The sequence below is a fragment of the Gopherus flavomarginatus genome, chromosome 22 (assembly GCF_025201925.1).
Source record: "Gopherus flavomarginatus isolate rGopFla2 chromosome 22, rGopFla2.mat.asm, whole genome shotgun sequence".
NCBI lineage: Eukaryota > Metazoa > Chordata > Testudines > Testudinidae > Gopherus > Gopherus flavomarginatus.
In genome coordinates, this window is record NC_066638.1 from 14,196,772 (window position 1) to 14,222,901 (window position 26,130).

At 44.3% G+C, this 26,130-nt stretch overlaps 1 protein-coding gene across 1 annotated transcript in view; it reads right to left on the minus strand.

Annotated features, from left to right (window-relative positions):
• Positions 1 to 12,032: 12,032 nt before the first annotated feature.
• The window catches only part of MATN1 (matrilin 1), a 31,722-nt gene continuing 17,624 nt past the window's right edge, over positions 12,033 to 26,130 (minus strand). The window contains exons 3-7 of the mRNA XM_050932700.1: positions 25,011 to 25,233; positions 21,767 to 21,892; positions 18,761 to 19,168; positions 13,522 to 13,674; positions 12,033 to 12,124 (exon numbers count right to left, since the gene is read on the minus strand). Of these exons, the coding sequence (XP_050788657.1) occupies positions 12,033 to 12,124; positions 13,522 to 13,674; positions 18,761 to 19,168; positions 21,767 to 21,892; positions 25,011 to 25,233 (1,002 nt within the window). The remainder of the gene's footprint in view (positions 12,125 to 13,521; positions 13,675 to 18,760; positions 19,169 to 21,766; positions 21,893 to 25,010; positions 25,234 to 26,130) is intronic.

The following is a 26,130-nucleotide window of genomic DNA, read 5'->3' on the forward strand; positions in this document are numbered from 1 at the left end:
AGTGAGATCTGCCCTTTGTCAACAAAACTATGCATGGTTATAACAGTGAATTGGACTAACTGTGCATACTAGCTAAGGCATTGCAACTCACAGATCATGGGGCAGATTCTGCCCAGGGTCCGTGTGGCGGGACATGCAGTCAGTAAAGACACTGTATCATAGTCCCTCGGGGTTGCTAGGTGTCCGAAAGGAGGTGGAGTGAGGGCATGGCCTTGGCTTCACCTCTCCCACTGCACAGTCTGTCACAGCTGGCTCCACTCATTTGAATACAGATACATGTAAATGTTTTCATCTAGGACCACAGCCCTCAGGCCAGACTGACAGGCTGGGGGACTCTATCCTGGGAAGCAGTAACTGCGAAAAAGATTTGGGGGTCGTAGTGAACAAATCAGCTGGACGTGTGTTCCTAGTGTGATGCTGTGGCTAAAAGAACTAATGTGATCCTGGGATGCATAAACAGGGGAATCTCGAGTAGGAGCAGAGAGGTTATTATACCTCTGTGTTTGGCATTGGTGCAACCGCTGCTGGAATCCTGTGTCCAGTTCTGGTGTCCACAATTCAAGAAGGATGTTGATAAATTGGAGAAGGATCAGAGAAGAGCCACGAGAATGGTTAAAGGATCTGAAAACCTGCCTATAATGCTAGACTCAAAGAGTTCAGTCTATTTAGCTTAACAAAGGGAAATCTAAGAGGTGACTTCATCACAGTCTTTAAGTATCTACATGGGGACCAAATATTCAATAATGAGCTTGTCAGTCTAGCAGAGGAAGGTCTAACACAGTAGTTCTCAGTCAGGGCTACACGTACCCCTGGAGGTACTCAGAAGTCTTCCAGGGGGTCCGTGAAGTCATTTAGCTATTTGTCTAGTTTTACAACAGCCTACGTATAAAGCCCCAGCGAAGTCAGTACAAACTAAAATTTCATACAGACAAAGATTTGTTTATACTGTTCTATAAACTGTACACTGAAATGTAAGTACAATATTAATATTCCAATTGGTTTATTTTATAATTATATGGTTAAAGATAAGAAGGTAAAAATTGTTCAGTAAGAGAGTGCTATGACACTTTTGCAAGCAGGTAACTCTTAAATGAGGTGCAAGTTAGGAGTACACAAGACAGATCAGACTTCTGAAAGGGGTACAGTAGATTGGAAAGGTTAAGAACCACTGGTCTAACATAATCTAATAGCTGGAAGTTGAAGCTAGACAAATTCAGACCAGAAATAAGGTTTACATTTTTAACCGTGAGTCTAATTAACCACTGGGACAATTTACCAAGGCTAACGGTGGATTCTCCATCACTGACCATTTTTAAATCAGGATTGGATGTTTTTCTAAAAGTTCTGCTCTAGGAGTTATCTAGGGGGAGTTTTATGAGTTGTGCTATGCAGGATGTCAGACTAGATGATCGCGGTGGCCCTCCTGGGCTTCGAATGTCTGAACTCCTATCTCGTCTGCATGGGGACGTAATGCCCAGCATGCCAGGGGGTGGATCTAGAGTGCAGTGGCTTGCCATTCACTAACTGGCCAGGTGGACCTGCAACAGCACATGAAAAGGTCCTTCATGCACTTTGACCCACTCCCATTTGAAGAAACCTGTGGAACTTTAGGCTACGTCTATGCTGCACACCACAGGCGGCAGCAGCTACACGTCACAGTGAAAAGCAAGCTGTGTCCACACTGTAGCTACCAGGGTCAGTGAAAGGCTCTGCCGGTGGGGAGGCAGTGGGAAAGGCTCCACTAGAGAGAAGACAGCAGGATACTGTACTACTAGAATTAGCAGTGTAGAGGTGGGAGGCACTGCTTGGACATGTGGCGAGGCATGTAGGGTACATACCCCAAGGTTCTGGCATGTCTGGCAAGCTAGTGCCCTGGAAATTCACATTGGCTTCCCAAGCCCTAAATCTCTGCATAGATCCTCTGAGACGGGGGTCAGGTAGACCCTCTGCAAGAGTTGCACCATGGTACATTGGTGTGTAACGACAGGGCGTGTGTCTGACTCACAATTCTGCCTGACACTGCTCCACCTGCTCATTCCGAATTTTTCCCAGGGACTCCATCCTCTATGTAGACCCTTTTCTTTAGCTAGCCTGGTTGTACCTAAAACAGAATCCAGCCATAGATAGATGACATCTCTGTTAACAAGTCAGCAGCATCGAGACCCCAATGGCTGTTAGCTCTGCATGTAGGCCGAGTTCTTAGAAAAGAAGAGGAGCGCTACACAGAAAACAGAACGTCACAGTTTCAGACGGTTCCCTATCTCAAATGTCCTGCTCCCAGCTGGGCTAGGAATACTTGATAAAATCTCATGGTGTTCCAGCCCTTTCTAATACAGCAACGATGGTGCCACGTTCCAAGGAGACCTGTATAAAGGACTGGAATCTGTCTCCATCTGAGTAGTTCTCACACAGAAGTCCCTTAATTCTGTGGGGCTGCTGACAGGAGTAAGAACTGTTTGCCTGAGGGAGATCAGCAGGACCTTGATCAAAGTAACATGACTCTTCTCCTCCACCCACTTCTGGCTTCCTGTGGTGCCCTCAAGTGCCAAACTCATCACTTCTGTCTGCAAAAAGTTCTATGGCCTCTGGAAATTCCCCATCTGGAGTGGGGTAAAGGTGGTGGAGTAGAAACGTACCTTTCCAAGCAGAGAGATGCAGTACATAGGCAGGGTGTTGAGTCGGTGGGCATCAGAGTCACAAGAGACTATGGATGTGGAATCAGAGCTTTTGATCCAGCTAGCAGGTTGTGTATATATATATACACGCAGGGCTCTAGAATAGCAAGGCCCTCTATGAATGTGATGGCCATTAGTGCCTAAGGATACCACTGGGTACCAGTCCCTGCTTAATCCAGTACAGAGGTGTTAGAAAAATAAAATGAATGGTGAGAAAAAGGTTCATCAAAATTGGTGAAACCTTCACAAAAGTTTTGTTCAAGTTTAAGGTTAGTTCCCATTGTGTCAAGGCTGGTTTTCCCATTTGCCATAATGTGTTTGAGCAGCACTGCCCTCCACTGGGTGGAACTGAATCTGCTGCAGTGTGATACATTGTGTGCTTTCAGAACTAGCAAATCTGAGTTCTATCCCCATGAAGTTCTGCATGGCCATACTCATAAATTACCAGGCATACCTGCACAGTTTAGACATATATATGAGATGGGGCAATGGCTTAATATGGTTTTGAGATGTGTGGAAAAGTCCAACAGAATTTGATTAACTCAGAGTTAGGGTAGCTGAGCCAGTTGGGAAAAAGCAAAGAGCCAGCCTGATCACTGGGCCTTTATGAAGGTTGAGATTTGATCCCTTCCACTACTGATCCAAGATCTGTTCTGCCCAGAGTGAAAGATTTCTCATCTGGCATGTAATTCTTCTCAAGGCGAGCATGGGTAACTTGGCATTGCTATAGTCACTGCCCTGTGTATGTTGATGAATAATACTGTTACCCCTTTTTCACCTGAGCGATTGGCCAAAACTTGTGGTACTGCAGCTCATTCTAGATACACCTCTCCCCAATATAACGTGACCCAATATAAGACAAATTGAGATATAATGCGGTAAAGCAGCACTCTGGGGGCACGGGGCTGAATGCTCTGGTGGATCAAAGCAAGTTTGATATAACGGTTTCACCTATAACACACACAGTAAGATTTTTGGCTCCCGAGGACAGCATTATATTGAGGTAGAGGTGTAATACTTAGTCCTGCCTTGGGTGCAGGGGACTGGCCTAGATAACCTCTCAAGGTCCCTTCCAGTTTTCCTAGGAGAAAAAACTGATGCTGGAGTAAGATGTTTTCCGTGACGCAATCCTGTTGATTTACAAAGCGTGTACAAAGTTCTGTTTCCGTAGACCCGGGAGGAATCAAACAGTAGGAGCCAGTTTCTTTGCCCAGGTTCCACTTTTGAAAGTGGTATGTAGGGTCCTAAGTCACTTGGAGCAAGATATTTAAAGGAATGGGTGTTAGGTGCCTAAATACTTTTTAAAATTTGGCCTTTGGGCATTTTGAAAACGTTACCCACTATCAGGAGTAAATGACCTCTTACATTGTAGAATAGGGACAACGGTGCCTGCAGCACTCAACGAGCCGTTTCAACTGCCTTTTCCAGCTGCAGCACTCAAACCAAATTCACCTTTTATCTCTTGGTGTTAAAATTAGACATCCAGTGATTTAAGAAGTAAATAAATGTGCTAACTAGCGAGAGCTGCAATCCTATTTTTTATGCAAAAAAATAATTATAGGGCAGGAGCTAATTGCCTTTGATCACATGGCAGAGTGAAGGAAAAACAGCAATCATGTGACTGGGGGAAAAGTGTAGCAAAAAGAGAAGCACAAAAATAATAGGTAGGGGAATCAGGAAATGAAAGTGCACATTTCCTTGAAATGAGTCAACTATCAGTCACATATCAGATTCCAGTCATGCAGTTAAATATTATGGGTCATATCCTTGCCTCTGCAACACTCTCACACAATAAAAGACTTTTAAGGGGAAATTGCACTGGTACAGGATCAACGTAGGGATGATGTACGTAACTCTGTGCTGCCTTCCGCGCAGCCCCAGGTGAACGGGCACGCTGGGAGCCAGGCTAGGGGATGGTAGGGTGAGTGGCCAGTGGTCTCTGCTCTGGCAGTTCTGGGCTGCTGAGATGATGAGGAAGGCTGCTGCTGGTTGGAGAAGCCTCTAGGATTATGCTAAACTGTGATCCAGAAGCCACAAGCCACCTGTGTGCTTCTACCTCCATCCTGGGCTTTGCCTCTCAAGAGGCACAGATAGGTAGATACTGTCTACCGATCCCTACACATGGGAGGGCAGGCACTGGCTCATGACAGGAACTGGTGCTTCCGAAGGGAAACCACAGCCGGCCTTAGGGAGGCACAGGGGCAGCACCCTCTAGCTCGTCAATGGATGGTCTGGAGCAGGGGTCTGGGGAGGAGCGAGCAAAGCCACCACGTCAGTGCTGGGAAAGCCAATTTCATTTGTCCTATTGGAAAAGGGAGGCTTCGCATCGCCAGCCTGTACGATTTCCCCAGTATGGTGAGTCCCCCATGCTGGCGGGGAAGACAGCTAGTTTAGACACTAGTCTTGTGATCACAATTAACCAATGGGATTTTAAAGAGATTTGATCTGAATATTTTCATCATCGTGTCATTCAAATCCCCAAAAGGCTGTTTTGTCAAAGCCAAAACGTTTCATGGAGACACTTTGGTTTTGTTGGAGTCTCAACCACACACACACACACACACACACACACACACACACACACACACACACACACACACAGAGGAAGGGCGACATCACCAGTGCCAATGCTACTCCTGTCTTCACCACCTGCTCCTGTATCCAGACAGAACCTAACCATGGATGCCTCTACTCAGATCCTAGTGTGGATTTGCCAAGACTGTGGCCTGCATTTCCCACTCACAGAAAGCCAGGCTGGGGGACCATCCAGTGTGTGAGATGCCTGCTGGTGGGATCTCTCAGGAAGGAGGTGGGAGAGCTACAGGAGGAGGTGGTGTGGCTGAGGAACATCCGTGCCCATGAGGAATTCCTCGAGAGTGTTTTACATGGAGATATCCATGGCTAAGGAGGCTATCAAGCTACAAAGCACTGCTGTCACAACACCAGGGGAGAAGGATATGTCTCTGTCACAAGGACTGGCAGCTGGTTACTTCTGGCAGCAGGTCATGCTCCACCCCTCCTCCCAACCCACCCGCCATGGTGATGGAAAACTGATATGCTGCCCTGGCCGTGAGCAATGAGGAATCTCCCCCAGAGGAGGAGGAGAAGCCATGTACCCCCAAGGCTTGGAAGATCGCAGCCACCACTAGCAGAAAGAAATACAGGGTAGTGGTGATTGGTGACTCTCTTCTGAGGCGGATGGTGGCACCTATCTGTCACAGCATCCCGAGAGAATGCCAGGGGCCCAACTGCAACACATTTCGGAGGGATTGTTGAGGATCATGCAGCCCTCTGACTACTACCCCCTGCTACTCATCCACGTGGGCACTAATGATACTGCAAGGCATGACCCTCAGCAGATCAGAAGTGATCCAAGGCTCTGGGAGTAAGGGTGAAGGAGTTGGGAGCATAGGTGGTGTTCTCTTCAATCCTTCTGGTCAAGGGTAGGGGCCCAGGCAGAGACAGATACATCCTGGAGGTGAATGCCTGGCTGCGAAGATGGTGTCTCCAGGAGGGCTTCAGCTTGACCACACGATGCTGTTCCAGGAAGAAGGACTGCTACAGAGATATGGGGTCCACCTATTGAGGAAGGGGAAGAGCATATTTGGATACAGACTGGCTAATCTAGTGAGAAGGGCTTTAAATTAAGTTTGAAGGGGACAGGTGAACAAAGCCCACAGGTAAGTCAAAAACATGGAGACCCAGGACAAGGGTCAGAATCTGGAGGGAGCATGGGCTGTTATAGCAGGGACAAGAGAGAGACAAGTCAGAACTGGGGGGCAGGAATCAAATCAGTATCTTAGATATCTGTATATTAATGCAAGAAGTATGGGGAATCAGCAGGAAGAACTCAAAATGCTAGTAAATAAACACAACTATGACATAGTTGTCGTCACTCATTACTGGAATATTGGAATAGAAGGTACAGTTTACTCAAGAACAGGCAGGGAAAAAAGGGAGGAGGTGTTGCTTTATATATTAAAAACATATACACTTAGACTGAGGTTGAGATGGAAATCGGAGACAGACTTGTTGAAAGTCTCTGGGTAAGGATAAAAGGGGTAAAAAACAAGGGTGATGTCATGGTAGGGGTCTATTTCAGACCACCTAACTGGGAAGAAGAGATGGATGAGGCTTTTGGTAAGCAACTAACAAAATCATCCAAAGCACAGGACTTGGTGGTGATGACGGACTTCAACTATTCAGATATCTGTTGGGAAAATAGAGCAGGGCACAGATTAGCCAACAAGTTCTTGGAATGTATTGGAGACAATTATTTTTTATTTCAGAAGATGGAGAAAGCTACTAGGGGAGAGGCTCTTCTAGATTTGATTTTGACAAATAGGGAGGAACTGGTTGAGAATTTGAAAGTGGAAGACAGCTTGGTGAAAGTGGTCATGAAATGGTAGAGTCCATGATTCTAAGGAATGGTAGGAAGGAGAATAGCACAATAATAACAATGGATTTCAAGAAGGCAGACTTAAGCAAACTCAGGGAGTTGGTAGGTAAGATCTCATGGAAGAAAGTCTAAGGGTAAAAACAACTGAAGACAGTTGGTAGTTTTTCAAAGAGACATTATTAAGGACACAAGAGCAAACTATCCCACAGCATAAGAAAGATAGGATGTATGGCAAGAGACCACCTTGGTTTAACCAGGATCTAAAAATGGTCTAAATGACCTAAAAATCCTTATCATAAAGAGTCCTACAAAAAGTGGAAACTAGCTAGAGCCATAAAAGGTAACAAGAAAACTTTCTACAATTACATTAAAAGCAAGAGGGAGACCCCGGGTAGGCCTGTTACTCAATGAAGGGGGAAAAACAATAACAGAAAATGTGGAAATGGCTGGAGGTGCTTAATAACTTCTTTGGTTGGTGGTGACTGGACGTCTAACACAGTGAATACCCCTACTTCCCTAAGTAGTCCCTACCAGTGCTGATATATTTAGTTGCAGTATAATTTTTAACAACTGGATCTCACTCTTTGCTGTATGGAGACCCAAGCTGGGTGGGGTCCATGGTAAACAAAAGAGACAAAACTGGGACTCAAATACAGTGAAAGCCTGTTTGATTGGCTGCAATTGTAGCTGTCTTCTACAATAAATGACTCCTCTTTAAGCCAGTCTATAGTACTATATAGAATACTACCCAAGCAAGTAGCCCCAATGAAAGCAATTAATAGGGATTACTTATGTGATTAAGGGGTTTACAGGAATAGGGCTGGGTTAAATGGGTATAATAGTAAAGTATGAAATCAGTGGAGTTACTTCAGATTTACACCTGTATATCTGAGAGCAGAATTAGCCCTTTAGGTTGCAAGCTCCTCAGGATAGGAACCTAACTTAATCTATAGACTTTCCCACACTGGAGCCTTTCCGGGGAGCCTTTCCACTGATTCCCATTGATCCCAAGACGTCGATATAAATCTGAGAGGAGAATCTGTCTATATGATTTAACTGCACATTTTGGGCACTGAATAAATGCATAATAGTATAAATAACCAAATAATTACAACCAGTAACACAAAACAACCAGCCTTTCAAATTGTTGAGCAAACTTTTAATTTTTTCCTCCATCCAAAAACATCTTCTGTGGTGATATTTCTGAACAGGCTTGTGTTATTCTGAAAAGCTTTTTACATACTCTCAAGTATAAATATTCTGATAGGAAAAAAATAATTCTCAAACCCAACCACTCATGCTCACATTTGGAGAGATGGGTAACGTGGCATGCGTCGCTGAGACCGGATATTTTCTGCTTAACAGCATCTGCCACGGAGACTCCGACTGGGTGTGGCACACAACGTCAGACACCTCTGGACTGTGCTGGTTGTTTGTATAGCCTGGGTCACCACCAGCCGGGAAGGGAAATGGTCTGGATCTAAAAGTCTGGCACACTGAGATGAGATGATCAAAATAAGAAAAGCAGAGATACCTCCAGACAGGCAGAGATGGCACCATAACTGCATTTTTTGTGACCGTTGATGGAAGGAATCACAGAGCCAAGCAGTTGGGTAGAGGCATATCCTATGGGATGGTGTTGGTAGCACTACCTTGGGTGATAAAAAGCCGTGTATGGGCGGGTTCATTGTACAGTTCAGTTCTTCACCATGGAAGGCCAAACATGGGACAGGTGCTGGTTAGCCAAAACATTGCACGGGTATTAGTTGACTAGAAGAAATGAGCTTGCTTTTGTCTATTGTACAGTAGCTGTGGGTTGTACCTGGCTGCAGGAGTGTCCCATCCTAGCACATCTTCAATGCCACACTTCGCAATCACTGCTTAGTTTCACCTACTTACTGATAAATGCTTTCTGCTTATAATAATACATTGGTCATTTGTGAGGGCAGGTTTTCACACTCAGGATCCAAGTTGCTTTTAATCCAATTTGCTTCTTAAATAAAATTACAGTACGCACAGAAACAAAAGCTGCAGAAGAACACAGCGAGGATTCACAGAACTCATAATCAAGTACTTAGTAACAATATATATATATATATATATTAAGCTTTAGATTAAAAAATATATTTCTGGGTTTTTATATCTGTATACTATAGGATGCAAGGGACATTAACACATTTTGGCACGCAGTGATTCACGGTGCTTTGCCCTTTAATATGATGTCTGCTCTAACATTATAATGTTTCCTTTTTAGAAGAATGCAGCTAGACTAGACTTTTTTTTCCTTCTTTTCTTTTATTTTAAGTAGAAAGCTGGATGTAGTGCTGCGGCGGAGTTGCTCCTGCGTATGCATGAAGGTCTTCTGGCACAATTCTGTTACTTTATGAAGGAGAAATATAATAGTGCTCCAGGTGTTTAGATGATCTTGTTTTCCAGGGCTGCGATCCTTTTTGTCACAGCTTCCAGTGAGCAAGAGTTAAGGGAAAAAATGGCAGTGCATTTCAATGATTCCCATGCCAGATCCTCAACTAGCACAACTCAAAGCCAATGGCGATACCCCAAGGTATGTCTGCTGAGGATCTGGCCAATTATAATAATCTAGTCCATGGTTTCGCCACCTTTTCAGGTTGCTGACCCTGCATCTGAAGTCAAACATTTTCACAACTGCTTTACATTTACTATAAAAAGCTAGAATAAAAACGTTACAGTGATCTGTATGTGTGTTTTTGAGATGATGACCTTGAAGGACAAGGTTTTGCGGGGAGCACAAAGGGAGATATTCTTTATTTTAGATTCTCATAAAATTTTCAATGCCTCGCAACCCTCTGACTGCTTTTTGTGTCCCCTCTTGGGGTTGTGAGCCAGTGATTGAGATCCATTGATATAGTCCAGGGGTGGGCAACCTATGGCACATGTGCCAACGGCGGGACATGAGCTGATTTTCAGTGGCACTCACACTCCCTGGGTCCCAGCCACCAGTCCAGGGGCTCTGCATTTTAATTTAATTTTAAATGAAGCTTCTTAAATATTTTAAAAAACCTTATTTACTTTACATACAACAATAGTTTAGTTAAATATTATAGACTTATAGAAAGAGACCTTCTAAAAATGTTAAAATGTATTACTGGCATGCAAAACCTTAAATTAGAGTGAATAAATGAAGACTCAGCACAGCATTTCTGAAATGTTGCGGACCCTGGATATAGTCTGACCTCCTGCATGACATCAGCCCTTGAATTTCACCCAATGATACCTATAGAGGAGGGAATTTATTCCATCAGTGACACTATGGGGTCTGGTAACTTGGAGCTGACCTATAACATCTGACTTCAAAAGACATCCAAGCTCAGTGGTGGAGAATCTTCCTTATCCTTCAGTGAGTTCTCCCAGTGATTTATCAATTACCCTTCCTGTTAAAAAGTTGTCACTGATTTCCAGCTGGAATTTCTCCAACTTCTACATCCAGCCACTGGCTCTTGTTCTGCCCTTGTCTGCTAAATTGAAGGTCTCCCTGTGCTGCAGTGCAATGCTCCTGTTCTCACTGTCGTGAACTGGAATTCTGCCATTGACTCAGCAGGAACAGGCATCTATTGCATACTTAAAGCAGCATCTCCTTGTGATGAAGTGCTGGTAGACTTGTATTTAGCATGCACCTTGCAGCAGAACCTCTTATGAGCTCTCTGTTCTGCCCCCTCCCTGCCTCTTGCTTTCTTCTGTCTCTTTCCCCTACTTCTGTGAGCTTCTTTACTTACCCAAGTGGCAGGAGAAACTGAGGGAACTGGGATTGTTTAGTCTGCAGAAGAGAAGTATGAGGGGGGATTTGATAGCTGCTTCAACTACCTGAAAGGGGGTTCCAAACAGGATGGATCTAGACTGTTCTCAGTGGTACCAGATGACAGAACAAGGAGTAATGGTCTTAAGTTGCAGTGGGGGAGGTCTATGTTGGATATTAGGAAAATCTTTTTCACTAGGAGGGTCGTGAAGCACTGGAATGGGTTACCTGACGAGGTGGTGGAATCTCCTTCCTTAGAGGTTTTTAAGGTCAGGCTTAACAAAGTCTTGGCTGGGATGATTTAGTTGGGGTTGGTCCTGCTTTGAGCAGGGGGTTGGACTAGATGACCTCCTGAGGTCCCTTCCAACCCTGATATTTTATGATTCTATGATTCCTTAGTCCTGCTTCAAGTCTCACCTCAAACTCCCTTTGACTGTCTAGCCTTCCAGGCTAACTCCCACTCCACTGCTTCCTGCTCCTGTTTTCAGGCTGATGCCTCTCATGAATGGGAAAAATTCCCCTCAGTATCCCTAAAGCTGCCACCATAACCTCCTTCAAATCCCTCTTTAAAACCTGTTTCCGCTATGGTGCTTCCACATCATTATTGGCTGGCATTGGTTCAGCAAGTGCCAATCTATTTGTCTGTCTTGTCCTCCTGTTGTGTCTTGCCTCTCTCAGAGAAGGTGAGCTCTCTGTGGCAGGGACTGCTTTCTTTGTTAAAGTCTGCACAGAATCTAGGTACAGAATGTGGTGTTTTTAAAAACAGTGTTGGAATTGTAGGCTGTCTCTTTAATTTGTAAAGGGTTTCTTGGCGAAGTTTCCAGTCTAGGGGGCTCTGCAAGAAAGCATGAGATCAGAGTCAGTCTGCAGAGAACCTAGAGCAAGGTGGGTTGAATTGTGCAACACACTTTTAAGGGAGCAGCCTGCTTTGTCTCTCTCTGTTTTGTGGTTCTTGTGCTGAATTCTAAGTAATAAAACAGTGTTATGTTGCTGCCTTCCGGCAAGCGTATTTAATGTTTTTATCTAACTTCTGTGTGTGCATGCCATGATTCTCAACACTGAAACCTAGTTTCCTGACTACTACTCCAGTTTCTTGATCGCTGCACTAATCTGTCTCCCTGGTTGGAAGGTCTGGCTAATCTGCTGTCTAGAAAATGGAACCTGACATTGTGAAAATAAGCTGCTTCTAAAGGATATGTTTTTGTGTCAAGGACTTTATGAGGTCTTCTACTTTTTTCTGGAAGTTCACAATGGCTTTACATTCACATGGGTCCTCTTCTGTGGGTAAGAGAACAAAAATGATGATGAATCAGTCATCAGACAGAGCAAGAAAGGAATATATCAAAACCTAAACCATGGGGACAAGTGCAATAAAACGAAAGCCTTTTCTCCAGTCAGAGGTATGGAGGAAATCAGTGCATCATTCAGCCAGATTCTCTGAATGGTTATTGCTGTGTTTAACTTTAAACGAACTAGAGGGTAGCACACTTCATTGCTTATGTAGGCCAAGCTCTGTGTGTTATCCAAATTTTTGTATTTCATCAATGATTTACCTAATACTGATTACCCAGATGTGGCTTTTCTGATTTTCAGCAGGGTTCTGTTTATTCAGGCTGTCACGGAGTATGGGGGGAGACTAGGCCCGGCACCCCTGGCTTCCTGCGGTTCACCATGACTCTCAGTCAGTCAGTAAAACTGAAAGTTTATTTACACGACAGGAACATAGTCCAGGACAGGTCTTGCTGGTACAGACAACAGGACCTGCTTTAGTTAGGTCCGTCTGTGGGCCCCAGGGAGGCCACAGCCCCATTGGGAAGCCCAAGTCCCGTCGGGGTGCCCCTCTCCATTTCCCAGCCAGCTCCAAACTGAAACTCCCTCCAGCTTCTCACTCAGCCTCCCCCCGCCTCTTCTCCCAGCCTTTGTGTCCTTTGTCCAGTTTCCCGGGCAGAGGTGTTACCTGGCCTCCAACCCCCCTCCTGGGTTCTCATGTTACATGCTCAGGTATCCTCCCTTCCCCAATGCCGGCAGTCCCAGCAAAACTCCCCTGCAACCTTCCCAGGTTAATACTCCCCACTCAGCAGTCACATAACACATCAAGAACATTCCCACTTCATCACATATGCCTACACCATCCCTGCAATTTCGGAACTGATCAGCTGCGGTGTTTAAAAGTGATTGTGCTACAGACAGACAAACAGAAAGGTCATCAAATTGAATGTGGAGCCAATTAACAGACCTAAGTCAGATACTTGGCTGTCATTCAGTCTTTTTGTGCCACTCTGGTTGCAAAAGGGGTGAGAGGGCCAGTTTAACTGGCCAGTGATGGAGTCCCCTAGAGAAATTGTGGGTGGTGCAATTCAGGAAGGCTTGATGTTTTAACGAATTACTGGTTTAGAAGCATGCTGAGACCTTTGGTTGAAAAACACTAGGGCAGAAGTGCAAAATGCTATAATTTGGGCAGACTGACATTTTTTCAATCAAAGAATTTCGACAAAAAAAAGAGAGAGAGAGAGAGACAGAGAGAGAACCAACAAAACCACACCCCTACACAGAAACAAAAAAATAATAACAACCCAACACCTGTGAGTGGAAACCTCTAGATGTACTTTTGCCCCTTGCTTCAAGAGTCAGTGTTTTCCACTTGTAAACATCCTCCTGCCCTCTCCCCCACTCACCAACACAGATTTTCGTGGGCAGTTCCTTTGCAATCTTGTTGATGGTACTGAAATCAGCAGTGTAGAAGTAGTGTGCTGCTACTGGCTCTGAGGCAATTTCTCTTAATTCATCTTCAACGGCATTGCCCACTCCCACAGCAAACATCTCAAAGCCTGCAAGCAATGAGGAGCATCAGTCCTACTGCGACCATCTCATTGGAACAGCAAAAGAACCCAGCCAGCTTGTAAATCCTTCTTTGCATTTAGCACGTGATGTGCTGCGTACAAACTAGGATGCCCCCAAACGCTCAAAGATGGACACCGGAGAACACCCACAGCATTTGCACATGGAGTCACTGTGCTTTCAAATCCCTCAGCTGTAGGGTCTTGTGGAATGGGTGTGATTGTGGCCATTTAATGCAGAGCGTGCAGCCTGAGAATGGGCCACCTAAACTACAAGCGCATGTATTGAGCCACTGCAGAACCCCAAAGAAGCATTGATATGTTTATGTATTACAAGGACAAACTCAGACCAGAATCCCTGTACATCTGGGAAAACGCAGCTCTGGATTTGTATCCAAGTTTGTCTACAGTGAGGCCATGCCGAAACTGTGGATCAAACTGCTGAACTCTGGGAAAGGCTGAAGCTAGATCTGAATTTTATTTTGGATCCACCTCTAGGTTGTTCTTAGGGCAGAGGCAGGTGGGTAAATACACTTGCCTTTCATCTCCCAAGGCGGGTGTAGTTAATATCCACTGGCAAAGGTTCTAAAGCGAGTTTATATATATGGGTTGGGTGAAAAGATAAGGAAAAAAATCAAGAACCCTTTTAAACTATCACCCCAAAATGACTCCGAAATGTTTGTCCCAGGCAACTGTGACAATCAGAGTCCAGACACCCGAGGAGGAGGACAGGGGGGTCTGAATGCCAAAGAATAAGCAATTGAATCAACTGACTTTATTCAATATTTATTGCACTATAAAAGAGCATTAAAGTCTTTTATGAAAGCTGGTGACCCTCTGGTCATTAATATTATTGCATGATGTGTGTATGGCTAGTGTGTAAAGAGGTACGTGTGCACACAGGAAATAGGTTACTAAAATATGTTTGGGGAGCAGACTTGCTAAACGTTTGTTCTAGACAAAGGAAGGTTGTTTGCCTGGATCTCCGGTGTAAATTGAGCAAGGTGATGCCAGAGACAATGGAAGTTACATTTACATGTGAGTCAACAGGGGGGCTGGGAAATCAAGATGAAGAGACAAACAGCGGGGGAGAAGAACCCATTAGTTCTCCATCACTGAGGGGACAAAAGGGGCCAGCACCCTTTGATTCTGTGAAAGTTGGATCCCCTTTCCTAGAGTGTTGGAGATGCTAGTAGCTTGATGTAAGTAAGAAACTGTTTTAGGCAAAGACATAACTGGTTCAAATTAAGTTTGAAGCACTAACGTGTGTGTAATTTTTGTTTTGTTTGTAACCCCATTTTCTCTGTTTTATTCTTGCTTAGCATGACAAATCTGTGTTCTTTATTAATACACTTATCCCTGTTTTATTTCAAAGCCATCTCAGTGCTGTACATTAAACTAAAGTGTGGGACCTCAGCGAAACTAAGAGACTGGCGCGTGCACTGTCTCCTTGGAAGCAGCAGACTTAATAATTTCTGTGAGTGTCCAGTGAGAGGGACTGGACACTACAGAGAGATGTCTCTGGGGGAACTTGGGAACTGAGGTTCATGGAATATTATCTGTAGGGCAAAGTTTAGACTGGTAAAGTCTCGAGAAGTTTGCTGGTAAGTGCATCAAGGAGCTAACACACAGTTTCAATTCCAGGAAAAAATAAAATCCATCTATCTCTTGCTGAGGCAGAGGGGTGACACAGTGGATTATGGTTGTGGGCACCTCACGCATAGCATCACAGGAAAGTTGTCTCAGCCTTTGTTCAACCTTTCCTAGAAAGGAGGATGTTATAATTCATTTTAATCCTGTTCATTGCCCCCACCACAGGGGTCATGACCCCCCGGCTGAGAACCTATGGTTTAATAGGTACTCTAGGGGAAGTTTCCGAAACAAGGCACAAAGCAACTCTTCATGTTCTCAGCACTTATATCCAGAGGACAAGGTCACCCACTGAAAAGCAGACCAAATGCTGGAATAGGGGAGTAACAGGAGCTGGTCAAAAATTTTTAGATGAAATATTTTGTGTCAGAAAATGGCAGTTCATAAAAAGTGAAACTTTTTCTAGGAAAAGGTTGATTTCAATCAATTTTTCAACTCAGAAACAAAACTGAAGGGAAAAAAAGTTTGAAATTGTTGAAATGTTTCATTTAAACTTTTTCAAAACGAAAAATTCATGTTTTCCAGTTCAAAATTACTTTTGGTTTTGAAATTTAAACTAATGATATAATAAAGAGGCTTGAAATAGGAACAAAATGTTTTGATTGACCCAAATTGATGGTTTTTTTTTGTTTGCTCACAAAAAAATTCAACTTTTTAAAACTTTTTTGTCTCAGTTTTAGATGTACGGTAACCAGATGTCTCGATTTGATAGGGACAGTCCAGATTTTGGGATCTTTTTCTTATATAGACTCCTATTACCACCCCCCCATCCCCTGTCATGATTTTTCACATTTGCTGTCTGGTCACCCTGTTTGGATGGGACATTGTTTTTGAAATCTCAAATTTTTTTTGCAGGCTGGGAAAACCATATCCTGACCAGCTATAGTAGTAACAGACTGCTGGGTCTCTTTCCCAGGAAAACCTGTCACTCACTAGGGACAGCAGATGGTGTTGTGAAGGGAGAGCATTTGTGCAGGTACTTGGATGGTCTCCAGGGTCTAATGTAAACTGTCTGAAGCCACATCTTGGGTGAAATCCTGGCCTCATTGAAATTAGTGGGAGTTTTGCCATTGACTTCAATAGGGCCAAGATTTATCCCCTGAACTACAGGATGCTTGTGTGAACTCTGGCCCTATTTAGATTCAAGCATCACTAACTTTTTCCAGCGGCTTTGCCTTAGTTCATTTGGATTTGCAAATTAATTTCAATTCTGCAGTTTCTCGTTGGAGAAAAAAAATTCAAAAACAGACTCCAATGAAAAACTGCAGAATTGGAATTAATTTGCAAACTGGACACCATTAAATTAGGCTTGAATAAAGACTGGGAGTGAATGGGTCACTACACAAAGTAAAATCTATTTCCCCATGCTAATTTTTCCCCTACTGTTACACCTTCTTGTCAACTGTTGGACAAAAGTGTTTTTTTCCTCCTACTGATAATTGCTCACCTTAATTGACCACTCTCTTTACACTTGGTATGGCAACATCCATTTTTTCATGTTATTTGTCTATATAGATCTTCCTACTGTATTTTCTACCGCATGCATCCAATGAAGTGGGTTTTAGCCCACAAAAGCTTATGCCCAAATACATTTGTTAGTCTCTAAGGTGCCTCATTCTTTTTCCTGACACAGACTAAGACGGCTACCACTCTGATACTTAATCTGTGGGGCTGTTTTATTTATCCCCCAATACTTTTTTTAGTTCTCAGTGCTGCTGTCCTTAAATACATCTCTGTGGGTTTCCTTTTAACGGCCATTGGCTATAGTAGCCCAGCATCCTGTCTTTGACAGAGGCCAGTGCCAGATGCTTTAGAGGGAATGGACACAACAGGGCAACTTTGAGTGACCAATCCACTGTCAACCAATCCCAGCTTTTGGCAGTTGCAGGGTTAGGGACACTGATGGTCCTATCCTCCATGAACTTATTTTCCCCCACCATGAAGGCAGCTGATGCTGATAGTGACTTTTATTACAAATATAGGGCAGATCCTCAGTTACCCACAGGATTGCATTGTGCATGGCATGAAGGGGCTCTAATTCAGCATGTAATAGGCTGCTGAGCATTCTCCCCAGACAGAGGGAATCTTCAGCTGATATAAACCCAGTGGGTGCATCTTAACACCACCTGCTTTCACCCCTCTGGCATACAGGGAGTGTTGGGGATACAGTAAAAAGCTATCCTGAGGGCATGTTAGGGCAGACCTGGATCATGATGCCTCCCCCCATCCTAGGTGGGTGCAATGGCCCTGTGGGAGCACGCTAGCTGTCATAAGTTAGAGCTGCCCTGTGGCTGCTCCAGTTTGTGCCATGAGCCAGTTTGGCCTTTGTACATCCCCAGCAATGGGGAGGGTTTAGAGCATTAAGCAGAACTGAGGAGTCAGCCAGCTTTCCGCCTAGACCCATCACTGGATGGGAACTGAACATGTGAGGAAGTGCGACTGTCATGTGAGACGGCAAGAAACTAACCAACCTAACAATTTAACAAACAAAGAAGTCGAAGCCCAGCACTGCAGAGGACTGCTCTCATGTCTAGTGACATGCTGTCCCTGGAGTAAAAGCTGAGCCACAGAACTTCCATCCTCCTCCTGAAATGGGGGGTCAGTAATCTCTGAAGCAAATTCTTTCCACAACAAATGCACCTAACCACACCCTGCCCTCAGTCACACTAACAGGCCCCCAGTACGTCCCCTGAAGTTATCACAGTTACTCTGGTCTTACACTGAGGAAGGGTGTAGCCTGCAGAGCTTAGTTTAACTTTGCATTAGGACACTGTTCTGATAGCCAGAAAGGGAAGAGTTCACCATTTAAAAAGGCTCAGAAGAACATAACCTCTATCAGACAGGTGCTAACTGCAGGGGCGGCTCCTGGCACCAGTGCCGCAAGTGTGTGCCTGGGGTGGCAAGCTGCAGGGGGCGGCCTGTCGGTCGCTGTGAAGGCGGCAGTGCACCTGCGGGAGGTCCGCTGGTCCTGCAGCTTCAGTGGCAATTCGGCAGCAGGACCGGCGGACGTCCCTCAGGCGCACCACCAAAAGCCACCTGACTGCTGTGCTTGGGACAGCAAAATATGTAGAGCCACCTCTGGCTAACCGGCTCCTTTGCTGGTAGCCTCAGAAAGAGGCCCATGACTGACACAGAATAGAGACAGAGGATGGGCCTTCTAAAGGGACTATGGGAGTTAGCTGCCCAGCTCTCATTGAAAGCCAAAGGCCCTCTGAAAATCCCCTTTGCCCACATCAGTGGCCCTCTAAGTCAGCACTGAAGCACATGGGCAGGGATTGAGGCAATGTAGGCCAACGTTTTGCTCTACTGATGCCCATGTTCTATGGTGAATGGAGGACATCGGTTTCTGGGACTGCCAATCAGCATCATACATAGACCAGTATTTGACCCAAAGGAAAACCAATGCCACTGAATTGTGGAGGCCTACCTGAATCCTTGGCTTTCTTGGCAGCATCGCTGATGTAATCTTGTGACCGTCCATCCGTGAAGACAATGCCCACCTTGGGGAATCCAGGTCTGGCTCCACTGGAGGGATCAAAAGACTTTTCAGTGAGGTGCCTCAGTGCTAGGCCTGTCATGGTTCCTTTCTCCATGTAGGACATCCTTTTCACTGCTGCCTTGATGTCCTTCTTGTTGTTGTACCGTCCCAGAGGGAACTCCTGCCTGACGGAGCTGGAGTACTGGACTAGGCCCACGCGAGCATTTTTATCGGAGACATCCAATGAATCCACAATCTGGTTAATGAACTTCTTCATAAGCTCAAAGTTCTCAGGCCGCACACTCTTGGAGCCATCAATCAGGAACACAAGGTCAATGGCAGATTCACCATTGCAGGCTGGGGAGAAACAAGAGAACAGGGTAAAGGGAATAGGTGAGAAGTTCATCTTCCAATTAACCAGAGAGAGAGATAACAAAAAACAGTATGGCTTTATTAATAATAATAACTCAACATTATAGTAAATTTCAAAAGCATGTCGCTTCCCAGCAGATATAGCACTGCTGACATAAATCTCGACCTAGGTCCTTAAGTTGGTCTGGCTAGATATTCAGTTTATGCCATTGCTAGTGATTTTATCACACCACCAAAGCTTTTAGTGACCATGTGGTGTCTGACCGTGTAGCAGCATTCCTTGGTAATCATATAATAATAATTAATAATAGCTGTTTGAAAAAGGACAATTATTTTTCACACAACTGTTTAATATTATTTCAAAATTTCCCATGAAAATTTTTATTTAAAAATCAAAAACCATTTTTTTCCAGTTTTTCAAAGCTGTTTTCAGTTAAAATTCTAGGTTTTAGTTAAAAAAAATCAGTTTTCAAAACTTAAAATCCAAATTATTTTACTGGAATCCAAAAACGTGTACTGAAAAATGTTGGGCTTCTTGGTTTCCATTTTTAACAATAAAAATAGACCAAAAATTTTTTTGTTCATTTTGGACAAAGTTCATTTTTCCCTAAAACAAAAAGTTTGACAAAAAAATTTAAACCCACTCTAATAATTATTAATAATAATAATAATAGAATCATAGAATCATAAAATATCAGGGCTGGAAGGGACCTCAGGAGGTCATCTAGTCCAATCCCCTGCTCAAAGCAGGACCAATTCCCAACTAACTAAATCATCCCAGCCAGGGTTTTGTCAGGCCTGACCTTAAAAACCTCTAAGGAAGGAAATTTCACTACCTCTCTAGGTAACTCATTCCAGTGCTTCACCACCCTCCTAGTGAAATAGTGTTTCCCAATATCCAACCTAGACCTCCCCGACTGCAACTTGAGACCATTACTCCTTGTTCTGTCATCTGCCACCACTGAGAACAGTCTAGATCCATCCTTTTTAGAACCTCCTTTCAGGTAGTTGAAAGCAGCTATCAAATCCCCCCTCACTCTTCTCTTCTGCAGACTAAACAATCCCAGTTCCCTCAGCCTCTCCTCAGAAGTCATGTACTCCAGCCTCCTAATCATTTTTGTTGCCCTCCGCTGGACTCTTTCCATTTTTTCCACATCCTTCTTGTAGTGTGGGGCCCAAAATTGCTCACAGTACTCCAGATGAGGCCTCACCAATGTTGAATAGAGGGGAATGATCACATCCCTCGACATGCTGGCACAGACCTAGTTATCACCTCATAGAAGGCAATTAGATTAGTCAAGCATGACTTGCCCTTGGTGAATCCATGCTGACTGTTCCTGATCACTTTCCTCTCCTCTAAGTGCTTCAGAATTTAATAATAATTAATAACAATAATAATAAAGCTTTTCACTGGCAGATACACAGTACCTTTCATTTGGGATCTCCATGCACAGTGAAGCCAATAATTGGTTAAGCCTCTGCAGTAGGCTAGAGAATGCAACTGGCTGAACCTCAAGACCCATTGCAAAGTCTGTTTGTTCTCCCAGGCTTTCCATGAGGGGTATGTATTGGGCATAGGGGAATATATGAGGTAGGAGCATTTAATCTGTGTGCACTGGGGAGTTTTAACAAAGGGCATTGGTCTAATCTGTGAATTGGTGTCATGGGACCCTCCAAAACCTCAGCCCCCAACATGCATGCTTGGTGAGGAAGTGATTAGAGCATATGAGTCTGGAGGAGGCATAATTCCTGGGGCCACATTATGTCCCCTCAGGGGTGTGTCCAGAAAAGATTAGCCAATGAGATCGGCATGAAAGTTTCCAAGGGCAAGTTTCAGCTCTGCCACTAACAAACGTCTTATTTCACATGATTCAGTCTGTCTCTTGATCAAACCGGCAGTGACCATATGAGGAGTAAAAGGAAGCATTGAATGGAGCACACACCAGAAGGTTTTTTTGCTCTGCCGGAAATCACAGAGCCATGAAGTCACTGGACCCTGACACAGTGAGCGATGGTAAATCCCCTTTGTTGCCTCCAATCATTCCCCACACTCAGTGCACAGCACAGCTGCCAGCTAACTTCAGAGATGGCAACCGAGCCCCTACCAAAGCATCCACCTCCTGCCCCTCCCAGCACCCCACTCTTCTACCAGGGAGAGGGTCCCACATGGGTCTATGGCTTCATTTGGGCCTTGGGACTCTGCGTGTTGGGGTTCAGACCCACAGATCAATGGAGCCCATAATTAATCTGCCCCAGTTTGGAGGGTGTTGGGTGCCTTCCAGGAGATATCTCTGCTAAGAGTGTAAATTTTGTCCAAGAGCCTGATCCAAAGCATGTTTAAGTCAATGGAAAGATCCCTACTGACATCAGTGAGCTTGAATTAGGCCCTGAGTCCATAAGGATCCTTCCTAGGGGAGAGCTACTTTGTTAAATTCTCAGTAGTGAGCAACCCATGGGATTGGGGTGAAGGCACCATTCTTTTAGCCTCTTGCTTTTCTGAGGCAGTGCCTCTGATATCTCAGCAACCCCCTGACATATCATTGCACTGCCACGTTCATATCAGGGATGCACAATGGTATTTACCACTGCAGGTTTTCCCATCGCTGTTCAGAGTGAAGCCCTCTTTGCAAGCACAGGTGTATGACCCGGGTGTGCTGACACAGATCTGCTGACAGTCGTGGTCTCCAGAGGCACAGAGGTCTGACAGATCTGTAAGGAAAGATACAGAATAAAAACATGGTGACTCTGAAGAAGAAAGTGTCAAGGCCACTTTGACCAAAGACGGCACGAGACTTGTGTTCCTCTATCTGCCTGCATAGCATGTGCTTTAATGTTCTCCCTTTCTATAAACTCCTTCTATAAGTCCTCATTTAATAACACATTGCTCATAGCAGGATTTATCACTTGATGATTGCCTGCTCTGTTCATTCCTTCTGAAGGATCTGGCATTGGCCACTGTCGGAAGACAGGATACTGGGCTGGATGCATCATTAGTCTAACCCAGCATGGCTGTTTTAATGTTCTTTTATGCTGCAGATCTCAAAACACCAAGGGAAGTAAGAGTTATTATCTTGATTTTTCAGATGGGGAAACTGAGGCACACAGAGACAGTGACTTGCTCAAGGTCCCTCTGGGGCACCACACATTGGCCACTGTCAGAAGACAGGATACTGGGCTAGATGGATCTTTGGTCTTTGCCAGTATGGCCGTTCTCATGTTCTTATGTCATGCATCTCGGTGACAGAGCCAGGAATAGAGCCCATATCTCCACAGTTCAAGTGCAATACCCTATCTACTGCACAACTCGTTCTCCAACATCCCCAGCAGCAGATCACAATTTACTTCACTGTTCAATGAGAATTTTGCAGTTTTTGTTATTCTTTGAATTGATCACGAATAACTGTGAATAGCCAACGTTCACTCTTCCGGCAGTTGGGTCAGTTGTGATTAGTGCAATAAATCACATGGGATCATTGCTGTTCTCTGGTTAGATTAGTGTGCAAGCAAACTTAAAGTTCATTTTACAGTAATACTTGCACATTCAGCTGTACATTTGCTCTCTGCGAACACAAGCGCCGATAGAACTCGACCTGGGCCTGAGCAAACAAAACTGGAATTGAAGTCAATGGGCACATCCAGTATTCATGTCTGAAAACCTGGCCCCAGTGTATCAATGCTGGTCGAAAGGAAACACAAGGATGTAACAAATCTGGCGGAAGCCAATTCGTTTACAAATTCGGTGAGTATTTGCAAGAAATAGTGTATGCCAGTATTTACCTGGCTCTGCCACAACCACAGGGCCTGAGTCAAAGTCCATTAAAGTCAGTGGGAAAGTTTCCATCTGGTCCGTATATATGTGCTCAAGCCTTCTGATTGTTCTAAACAAAGCAGTGTTAACCTCTAGCATTTATAAGCAACCCTACCTTAATGAGTGGGTTAGCACATCTCCAATGTAGAAAAGGGGAACTTCAATCCTGGGCAGAGGATACAAACAAGAACTATGCACCATTTACATCACACTTAAGTGCTCAAAATAGACCTTAAGTTGCCGAGGCCTTGAGCTGTCCTGATGCACCAGGGTGAATCCTCCCCCTTGTGGATCTCTAAGACCATCACAAAGGGAAATAAGTATCATCATCTCTGTGTTGGGGAAAATAAAGCACAGTGAGATGAAGTGATTCTCCCAAGGTCCTGGGAACAGAACTCAAGTTTTTTGTGTCCCAGCCCCTGTTCTATGTACTAGCTTCTGCTGGCTCAGCTGCATATTAGCTCCATTTTATAGCTGCGGAAACTGAGGTAGCTACAGTCTCCATAACACGTCAGTGGGCATATGACTTCGGATAACTTGGTCCCCATGTCTGTTCCTAGACTTTGTTTGTGTAGTTAGATTGTAAGGTCTTTGGGCCAGGGACAGTCTTCTTGTGTTTGGATGGTGCCTCTTGGATCTACTGTAATACATATTGTGAGAGTATGACTCTCCTGCAAACTCCTGTTCATACCTACAGGTAACATTTATGGTAGCTGGGGAACTGTGCTATTAAGGGCTGAGCTTCCCAGAGCCTGGGGAATGTGTTGTGAAACTCTTGTTCTCATGCACAGGTGTTGTATCTGGACACAAAATAAAGGAGATCTCTGGCAAGCATTGAGACCCAGACCCTCAAAGGTATTTAGCCTCCTAAATCCCATTGATTTCACTGGAAGTTAGGAGCCTTCAAGGATTTGGTCCAGACAGATCACCAAACACAACACTGAACCCCATGGAAGGGTACTGCTATTTCAAACAAAACCTGCAAGACTGTAGGAGGTGAAAAATACTCATTTCCCGTGTCAACTGAACAGGCCCAGGGATTTCCCACACCCTTCCGGCCAAGCACGGATGTGTGGCAGCAGTCTGGGAAAGGTGTGACACAATAAAACAGTGAAGGAGGCCTGTGAGATGCTCTGAGACTGATGTGTAACAAGTCATGATTAAGTCTTTCTGCAGTCTGTGTGGAACGGTGTTAATGTTGAATCTAACATGAGACAAGTGTCTTTTAATCAGATGCAGTTGTGCATACAATATTGAAAACCAGGGCAGGTGTTCAGATACTAAGGGAATGGACATCCAGATATAACCTTGAGGGTGAAATCCTGCCCCCACTCAAGTCAATGGAAGTTTCTGAAGCAAATGAAGATTTCAACTAAGATTAAAGATTTTTGAAATTTCACCAACAGTTGAAATTTTAAGAAAAAAAAAGGGGGGATACATTTTCACAACATTGTGACATTCCTTCCCCCCTCTTTTTTTTTCTGGACTGGTTCTATTGCCTGTCTGGCAGAGATTTTTCAAATTTGGATTTTTTCTAATTTGGGGGGAAAGGTCAACGTTTCCCTTTTCATTTTTTTTTCAGTCAGCTAGAGAATTCAGAATACTTTTATTGAAAGAACACATAACGAACCTGTGGACCTAACTGCCAATAGGCACTATTGAAACCAAGACCTTCGAAGGATTTTTTTTAAATGATTACAGAGGAAATAGAACACCCACAATTATATTAGATACTATTTAAAAATGGAAGGGATATGAAGCTTCCTGATTCCTAAACCTCATAGCTGGGGGTTAAGAGGAGATTTCCCTTATGGGGCAATTATTCCATTATCCCCTCAAGAACGTCCTCCACCTTCCTCTGAAACTGTTGATAATTGCCACTGTTGGACACAACACAGGGCTACACGGATTCCTGTTCGGATTCAGTCTGGTAATTGCTATGTTCCTTTGTTCCTGTCTGTTCATTAAGGAAGGTCTGCACCTCACCTTAGATCCTCTTGCTGCTCCTTTAGGACTTACCACAGAAGGCTTCTTGAAATTTCGTGGCCAGCTTCTCAATGACACTATAGCTTTCTACATAGTCCACGTGATCGTCCAGCGGCTCGCTCGCCATTTGCCGAAGAGTGTTCTTGTCCACTCGGCCCACCCCGATGGCAAACAGCTCAATGCCAAGGGATCTTGCCCTCGCTGATACATCCTTCACACCATCCTGGGGGCGTCCATCTGTTACAATGATTGCCACCTGAGGAGAAGAGGGAGGGAAATGGAGAGAAGGGGTGATGGAGTGTCTCCGTGCAATTTAGCACAGTAGTTTTTCTATAACGTGGATGTGCTCAGGGAGGAATCTGGCTCAATAGCTAACTTCTTCATATCCATGGAGTTAAAGCCCAGTACAAAGTGGAACCATGATTTCCTTTCCCCACAACACACCAGAACATCAGCATAGTCTATTTCAGGGGTAGGCAACCTATGGCACGGGTGCCGAAGGTGGCACGTGAGCTGGTTTTCAGTGGCACTCGCATTGCCCAGGTCCTGGCCACCGGTCCGGGGGGCTCTATATTTTAATTTAATTTTAAATGAAGCTTCTTAAAAATTTTAAATACCTTATTTACTTTACATACAACAATTGTTTAGTTATATATTATAGACTTATAGAAAGAGACCTTCTAAAAACATTAAAATGTATTACTGGCACGCAAAACTTTAAAATAGAGTGAATAAGTGAAGACTTGGCACAGCACTTCTGAAAGGTTGCTGACCTCTGGTCTATTTTTCTGCCCCCGTGGTTTGTTCATTTCTGGGCTGCAGGGGTTAAATTGACATTGTCTTAAACATCTTAAATAGGGAATGGCTGGATGATACCAGATTTAAGGAAAACAAAGTAAAGACAGCCTTCTTAACACACAGCATTAACACTGGATCAAACTCAACAGTCGATGCTCACCCAAAACTCCTGCTGAAGTCAATGGACGTTCTGACTAAGTAATGGCTGAAGGAGAGAATTGGCCCAATAATAGTGCCTTTAATTCCATCTGAGGATATCAAAGCACTTGGCATACATTAAGTGATTAAGCTTTATCTCCATTTTACAGATGGGAAAACTGAGGCATAGAGGGCAGAAAATGGCTTGCTTAAGGTT